Source organism: Stegastes partitus, unplaced genomic scaffold (genome assembly GCF_000690725.1).
Source record: "Stegastes partitus isolate 25-593 unplaced genomic scaffold, Stegastes_partitus-1.0.2 Scaffold1080, whole genome shotgun sequence".
Classification (NCBI taxonomy): Eukaryota; Metazoa; Chordata; class Actinopteri; family Pomacentridae; genus Stegastes; species Stegastes partitus.
The window spans coordinates 43,985-52,692 of NW_007578811.1; the positions used below are offsets into that span (position 1 = coordinate 43,985).

Consider the following 8,708-nt stretch of genomic DNA (forward strand, 5'->3'; position numbering starts at 1 on the left):
ACGAGAACCTGAAGAACAGACGTGGACTCACCGAGGACCCTGAACAGCATGTACTGGACTCCCACCGCGAAGGACTTGTCCTCTGTGGGCACCGACCTGCAGAACCAGCACCACAGAGGAAGAACCAGCCGTCTGGTTAGAGACTCATCTGACGTTCATTAAACCGAGATACAAAACACAGATAAATCATGTTCCAAAGGTTCCCAGAACGTTCCCTGATGGTCATTTGTGAGGTTATTTCGTGAAACCTTAAGGGCCCTTTAGGGAACGTTGCCTGAAGGTCGCCTCGAGATTTCCCAAAAGACCTTCAGAGAACCTTCTGGGAACCTTCACAGAAACATGTGGTCGTTTACAGAAGCGGTTTTTATCTTCGTACCGGAGTATCATCATGTACGACGGCGTCTGGGAGAAGGCGGCGATGAAGCTGGTGAGAGCCAGAAGAACCATGAAGGGCCGCAGGAGGTGAGAACATCCACTGCCACAGGTCCCAGGGAGGGCGACGGCCAGACCACCGACACACCGACAGTCAGTGTAGTTCTGCAGAGAACCGACGTACTGTCAGAACACTGAGGGAACACTGAGAGAACTCTGTCAGAACACTGATAAAACGCTGTCAGAACACTGTCAGAACATTGAGAAAACACTGATAGAACACTGATAGAACATTGTTAGAACACTGATAGAACATTGTTAGAACACTCATAGAACACTGATAGAACACTGATAGAACACTGATAGAACATTATTAGAACATTGATAGAACATTGTTAGAACACTGATAGAACACTGTTAGAACATTGTTAGAACTCTGCTCATCGTTGTTCAGCAGAGCTCTACAGCTACAACTAACTAGATTTTTTTTAATGTTCCAAAAACGTCCTGAGAATGTTCTGCAAAGTTCTAACAATGTTTTTGGCGTTAAGTTTTTGTTCTCAGGATGTTCTTCTTTGGGGCGGGTCAGTAAAGATGTTCTAAAAATGTTTGGTGGTAACATTGTTAGACCGTTAACTGAATGTTGCACCGAGAACTTTGTTCTTCTGTCGTCACTGTTATGTTATCACTGTTTTATAGGTTCTATAATATGTTCCCTTGGCAACACCTCCAGAACATCCTCAGAATGTTCCACCTTTGTTAATATAGCACCATACAGGAACATTCTGTCACTTGGGGTCTTAATAACATCTTGAAAATGTTTTTTTTAATATTGCATCGATAACATTTTTGGAAACGTCTCGCAGAAGAACGTTCTATTCTATGTTCCCTCAACAACATCCCCAGAACATTGCAGCCTTTGCTAATACGTCACATCACAGGAACGTTTTAGAAAAACCATCTTCAGGCTCGATGACGTCTGGAGAACATATTCTGAAGGTCGTTTTGAGAACGTTCCTCCTTCGTTCTTGAGGAACACGACACATTAAAAAGTGCAGAACAGAAGGTCTGAAGACAAAACCATGTTTCAGATTCTACATCTGGACGAAGAAAACAACGAGATGATTTTAAAAATTCAATGTAAAATTAAGTTGCATCAACGTTGCTCTGATGTTAATCGTTTAGTTCACTGAGTTTAAATACGTTAATTTAACATTTCTGTTGATTTTTAGGGAAACAACATTTTGTCTGACAAACGTTTTGTTTTGTTTGAACTGCAGACGTGAGTTTAAGGATATTTAAATACTGAGAACAACAAACATGAGTTTAAATTACACACAATAACATAATTATTATTATTATTATTATTATTATTATTATAACTCGTCAAAATAATGTTTAAAACCTAAAAGTTTCATCTAAATCAATCCATTAAATGTTAATACGGGCCACTTTTCAGAATCAGAAAAAGGAGAAAGAGACAAAGTTTCTGGTGAATCCAGAGAATGAAATCAGATTCTTTTCCTTGTTGGCGACGAAACTAAAACCTCCTGATGAGCCCGACCCGTTTCAACCTTCCAGGAAAGACTCAACTGGTTCCAGTTACAGGAAACTCTTCTGGATGAACATTTCACATTTTTTCGCTACTTCTGATGGATTTCAGAAGTTCAAAGTCGGAAACATCCCGGGCCTCATTTATCAGAAACGGTTCTAAATCCTGTCGTACCAATGAAACTTAGAGTGTGCAGAAGTACGAAGAAATGTTCCAAAAGTGGTTTGACGTTAAGCTCAGCGCATCACAGCCCATAAAAGAGAACTGATGCAACTGGAGGAGGACGAGTTCATACCAACGTCCACCCAGTGGATAACCCTAATCACTGCAGGTGACATGTTTAATAACCAAACTAAGTCCAGCTGAAACATCTCCACTCTGTGACACTCACCAATAAGCCAGCCGTCCTCAGCAGCTCCTGCTTGGAGACCCACAGAACTGTTCTGCTCAATAGCCACAAATGTGCATCACAAATTATCTGGACGTTGATTGAATGAAACCCTTTTCTATGAACGTAATTGGGCTCATCAGTGACGGCTGTAAGGGAACTGGATGTAGGCTGGGACCAGGGGACTTATGGCATCCAACACTGCCGGCTTGATCCTGCTCAGTGATGCTGGAAACGCCTCATATCTCCAGCCTCACGCTGGAATGTGAATCCCTGAATGCTTTCTATTTGTAGTTTCATTATTCTACCGCTGGATCATGTGTGTGGTCAGAGCTGCGCTTATATTTACACACATTGCTAAGTTGATGAATTCCATCCTTTGGGACTGGATGTTCGAACGAGGCCCCAGAGTCACATCCTGAACATCTGGACAGCTACTCACATGCACGTTTTCAGTTTCTGACTCTTAGACATCAGATTATTCACTTTTACTTAAATCGTCTCTGCAACAAGCATCTTCTACGTTTTTCTTTGGTCACTAGAAGAAAAGATTTTACCCTTGACTGCACCTGGTCGCCTCTCGATTTAGCTCCGCCTCCTGGACTACGCCGACAAATAGAGTCGACTGTCAAGTGACTTCAGACGGGTTTCAGGCGTACAGGTCATATTTGAATGGATCCTAAACCTGTTTTCTTTGTCATCATGAACAAGTGTTTGTAACTCAGGACACGTTTCAAGTCATTTTAAACTGACTTTGAGTCGTTTTGGACACGATTCAAGTCACATGAGTGTGTTTTTGTCATCTTGGATGTGTTTCAGCTGGATGTATCTCCACCAACTGGCTCCTCTGGTCTCTGGTTCTGATCCGTGCTGCATCCATTCATTGATCCAGCAGGTTGGATTTTCATCTAGTTTCTGAACTCTCTGAATGTTTTGGTCACAGCTGAGTCATAAATCAGGATTTTTAGTTTTATTCAGAATCTGGAGCGTTTTTTCCAGCTTCCTGAATGAGATGAAGTGATTTTAGGGTGGATTTGGTTGATTTCCTGTTGAAACGATTCGTCTCAGATGCTCTGGCTGATAAATGGCGAAACATGAATTTTAAACCCGATGACGGCGTCTTCAGGGTTAAACAGTGAATGTGTGAAGTTTTCAGTCGCTGATTTAACCAAACGTCACAATGAGAAATCCATCTGGCGTCTACATTGGTCTCACGGTGCACATTAACGCCGTCTGTTTCCAATCGTGACCTCTTCCACAGAAATAAACACCGGGGGAGTAACAGCTCCACAGAAAACAGGGCGTGTCGGTGGAAATGAGGACAGATTGTAATCTTAGGACTTCTGAAGGAGTGAAAGCAGTAAGCCAGAGTGACAACAGGAAGTGAAAACCTGCAGTGAAATCATTCTTACTGTGACTTTGTTGTCGGCGTCGGTTTCGACAGACAAACAGCCGGCATGGCAAGGCGACCTGAACTCAACGCCATCAGAACCACAGACTGGGTTAAAGGCCTCCTGAGGACACCGACAGCCAGAACTGCAGGACAACTCCCTGGTAGTGGAACCATACAGACAAGATCCGATTAGTTCTGTGTTCGAGGGAAAATGAGTTCCCCAACAGTCGGTAGATAACAAACCTGTCAGTGGCAACGTTAGCTCAGTGTCAGGAGTAAAGCTGGTTCCCTAAAAGTGTTGCAATTAGTTCCCCGTCAGTGATTAAATTCCTCATCAGCAGCAAAAATTAGTTCCCAGTACGTTGTTCAATTAGTTCCCTGACAGTGTTGATATGAGTTCCACGTTCCACGGTGATGTTCTTTCTGTGTTCATGGAAAAATGAGTTCCCCAACAACCAGAAAATTAAAGCCTAGTCAGTGGAGAAATTAGTTCCCTGAAAATAATGAATAATGATGCATTTCATTTCTATTGTTTGACGTATTTTTTTGATTCTGAGAAAACCGTCTGCATTTGTTCCCCGTCAGTGGTGAAGTCAGTCAGCTGACAGCAGTGATTTTAGTTCCCTGTCATATTATTTCTGTTTGTGGAAAAATGAGTTCCTGAACAGTCATGAAACAACAGCCGTGAGTGGTGAAGCTCAGTGTCGTTCATGAGATCAGTTCACAGGCAGAAAGACACAAACTATTCAGGGGGAAGAATTAATTCCCTGTTCGAGGTCAGATTAAGTCCACATTAGCAGGAAGGTACCTGGAAGGAAACACGCCAGCGACCGTCTGTGTCGGGCAGCCAATCAGGAGCAGCGGCATGGCGGAGAACATGCAGAGCAAGATGGCCGCCGTGCACAACTTGCTGGAGCCACTGACGGAAAGATTGAACCTTCGCATCAGAGCTCCGCCCAGGACGGTTCCCAGCACCGCCATCGGGATCCCGACCGCTCCTGGAGGAGAGAAACCGGGACAACAAACAGGAAGTGGTTTTCAGAGCGTTGGCGGTTCTCGGGGTTGTGAAATAAAGACGTTAGCGCCACAACCAACCGATCATCATGGTGGAGAAGGACACCGTCTGGCTGAACTGCCTCTCGATGAACTTGGCCATGAAGGTGGCGAGTCCGGACAGCAGCGCCGCCAGGTTCACCTGAGCCAGAACCACCAGCAGGTAGATCGGACTCCTCAGCGTCCGCAGAGCGATTCGAGGGAAACCTGAGGAGCAGCAGAGAGCGATGGAGGCGTTCAAGGTCGGCTCCCTGAACGAAGGCCTCAGACGTGGAGGTTTGTTCCCTGACCGGGCCCTGCTGTGGTTCGTTTGTGTCTCTCTGTTATCAGTTTGTGTTGTTTGTGGTCACTGTGTGTCTCTTTACCGTCAGTTTGTCTCTTTTATAGTTTGTCTCTGAGTTTCCTGCGACGGGGTGAAGAAGTCACACTGAACAAACTGGACTTACAGAATTCAGACATGTGGTTTTCAGAGTCGTAAACGTTGGACATATTTAATGGAACTAATCGATGAGTCGCTGCAGCTCCAGCAGCTGTTTTCTGTCATGTGTGACTCTGAGCAGCTGTTCTAACTCGACCTCTGCCGGGGGTCAACGTCCTGCAGTGACCCTTCGGCCACAGACGGCCGACAGGAAGCGGAAAGGTCAGACTTACTTTTGAGGAACTGAAGCAGGGAGAGCTCCTGGAGGGGCTTCGTCTGCTGCTTGCCGTCCGGTTTGGACTCTGCGTCGTCTGCAGCTTCCTGCGCAAGCATGGAAAAACATCGTCACATGGCGGACTGGAAACCGCTCAGTCTGCTGCCGGGAAGGTTTACGGTCACGACGCTGCAGGAAGCTTTAAATAAACGCATCCTGAAAACGACAGCGTCAGCAGGTCGGCCGACCGAGACGCCGCGTTGGACACAGTGTTCCTAACACATCTGATAGAAGCTCCTCCTGAACTCAGTGATATAAAACTACAATACATCCCATAATACTGTTGTTCAAAGTTGGTAGTAGAGGAAATGTGTTCAGACTGTGACACCTGGACGGATGTAAACCCGGTTATGAGTCTTGTTTTGTAGTTTTGTGTTCGTCTCCCGTCTGTGGTTTTACGTCCGGTTTGTGTCGTTCTGTTTGTCTTTGGGACACTTTTCTCCGCCGTGGTCACTTTGTTTATAGTTTTAGTCACTTAGCTTCTCACTTTTTGACATTTTCGGTCGTGTTTTTCTTTTCTTTGTCTGGTTTGTGTCTCATTTCTCTTGTTTCGTGTCACGTTTTGATCGTTTTATTCGTCGTTGGGCCGTTTTGTCTCTTTGTGACATGAAACTATGAGACATCCCATAATACTGATGCTACCAGAGGACATGAACAGAACCAGGTCCAGTGTTCAGACTGAGACACTGATCTGGTGTCAGGTTCTAGCAGAACCCAGATGTGTTCTTCCTCCTAAAAGTCATGTGTCTATCTGCTGCACTGATGAAGTTCTGAGGCTCAGAAATGATGAAGAAGTCCATTAAAGTGATCAATCTGGACCCTCCTCTGTGGACTTCAAGGACCTGGAACTCTGGAACCTTCACAGTCTGAAGGTAGAACTCTGGTCAGTAAATAAAAGGAAGGTTAAGGACTACAGCTGCTTTAGAAAGACTCTCAGAACTTCTTCATCAGAACCACCGTTGGACCCGAAACAAACCTTAAAAGCTGCTGTGACATTAGAATAAACGGACATTCTTCAGGGAGGCTTTGTTGATGCCTTTAAGAAGGTCAGGAGATGACTGATGTTATTAACGCTGGCCGTCGATGCCCGGCTCGGCTGCAGATGTTTCCTCTCGTAGCTCAGATGGATCCGGTCCAGATGTTGCTCCACATCTCTTCAGACGTCAGACAGATGAATTCCAGTTTGATCAAAGCCAAACGTCGCAGCTACTTTCACTTTGACAAGCTGTTCACAGAAGATTTCCAGGAAAGGTTTCGACTTTCTTTCTGTTTTTTTTTTCCTGGACTGATGTGAAGTTTAATTTATGTTTCATTCACACAAAAACTGAACCGAGCAGCAACTTAGATTCACACCTTTGAAGGTTTGTTTGAAACGGTTCTAATAAATGAAAACACACTGCAAAAAAAAAAACAAAACAAAAAACTAAACCTGTTAAACAATAATAATAATAAAAACAACTTGTAAATAAAATGGAGAAAATACAAACAAATTCATGTTAAAATATATTTTTGCTGATTTAAATACAGTAAAAAAAAAAAATAGAATTTTTCTATCAAACATTAAAGAATAGTAAAAAAAATTAGATTTATAAAAATACTGATCTTAGATGTAAACTTGATTTTAGCCTGTATTTTACAGCTGACATACAAATTAATCATTTTTTCTGTGATTTTAATTTTTTTTAAATTGAAATTAACAAACATTTTTTGCTGATTTAAACACAGTAAATAAAAGTTATCATTTCTGGTCAAATATAATCTGTGATTTGATGAAACAGCAGAATCTGTACAACAAACGGCGACAAATGTTTGTAAAATAATATTCTGGCTATTTGATTTAAATGCAGTCAAATCAGTGTTTAATGAGAATACAGATTGTTCTGATGTGGATTTTATTTATTACCTGTTATTTAATGACCTGGAAAACAACAGGAACTTGCTCAAGACAAATAAACAGACAAAGTAAAAGCTGACAGCAGAACTCTGACCTCCTGCACAGTTTCATCCGCTGGAATAAAAACGAAAGTGTTTGTCTGAATTGAACGTGAAGCCGAACCTTGTGACCCGTAGCTTTGGCCCGGTAATGAGAACAGGGAGTTCGTGCAGCTTGAGTGCTGTCGAGTCACTCGGTGTTCCAGTTGAGAAATCGGCGGATGATTCATCTCATTTAACAGATAAAACACGAGCAGAGTCCAACTTTCTCTTTGTTTTCTGGGTCTGAGCCAAAACACACGAGGTTCTGACTTTAACCCGTTCAGGAGCTTTAATCCTCTCAGCTCGTCGCTTTATTCGCCTGCTGGAGGCGTCTGAAGGCCACAGAGCCGACTTGTGCTGACCTTTGTCACGTCGCTGCGATCGTTTAGATAAACTGGCGTCACGAAGTCCAGCAACAAACACATAAAGCAGCAGCAGGAAGATCAGGAACCTTAAACCTGATCAGGAACCTTAAACCTGATCAGGAACCTTAAACCTGTTCGAAGGCCCACGTGGGGCTTTCATATCCCGACTGCTTCCATCTGCAGCGCCGTTCAGGTGCCACAAACCCAAAGGCTGTTTGTTCATCACAACCAGGTCCAACACGTGGGACCCAGTTGCTTCTGCGTTCCCTTTTCGCTGCAGATTCACGTAGCTGCCGGTGAGCCGGTGTGCTCGAGCTGCAGCGACTGCCGTCACGCTGAAGCCATTTTAAGGCAAAATGTAAATAATATGTAAACCTGATGCACAGAGGGGAGACTTTAGAGGGTAAACGGACAAAAACAAAGTTATTTCTGAGAATTAGTCGACGCTTCGAGAACTCTGATATTTAAGGAACGCTGCTGGATGGTTCCTGGAGGAACCTTCACTGTTCTGTTTAGAAAAAAGGTTCCTCCAGGAACCTCTAATAAGTCAAAAAGGAACCGTTTTAATACGAGTTCGACTGACAGTCTGCACCTACACGCTTCATTTATTGTGTTATTAAAGTTCAGTTCAGCTGCACATAAAACGCCATCAATCAACAACTGCTGACGCAGCAGATAGTTCACCGACATGAAGAGACGATCAGCTGAACATAAACACTTCATCAACGGCTTACGTTCATTATTTCTGTCTGTAAACTAAACTACTAACTACTAGCTAGTAACTAGTAACTAGTACTGCTGTTTAGTAGTTTGATCCAACCAGTTATTTACTTACAGCTAAGAATCACAATTTAAATCGTTTCAGACTGGATTCAGTCTTGTTTTAAACTGGTTTTAGTCCAATTTTAGACTAGTTTAA

At 43.4% G+C, this 8,708-nt stretch overlaps 1 protein-coding gene across 1 annotated transcript in view; it reads right to left on the minus strand.

The window, feature by feature from the left end:
- The window catches only part of slco2b1 (solute carrier organic anion transporter family, member 2B1), a 24,501-nt gene that overhangs the window by 1,478 nt on the left and 14,315 nt on the right, over window positions 1-8,708 (minus strand). The window contains exons 9-14 of the mRNA XM_008295854.1: window positions 5,410-5,497; window positions 4,801-4,965; window positions 4,514-4,703; window positions 3,725-3,863; window positions 377-537; window positions 22-96 (exon numbers count right to left, since the gene is read on the minus strand). Of these exons, the coding sequence (XP_008294076.1) occupies window positions 22-96; window positions 377-537; window positions 3,725-3,863; window positions 4,514-4,703; window positions 4,801-4,965; window positions 5,410-5,497 (818 nt within the window). The remainder of the gene's footprint in view (window positions 1-21; window positions 97-376; window positions 538-3,724; window positions 3,864-4,513; window positions 4,704-4,800; window positions 4,966-5,409; window positions 5,498-8,708) is intronic.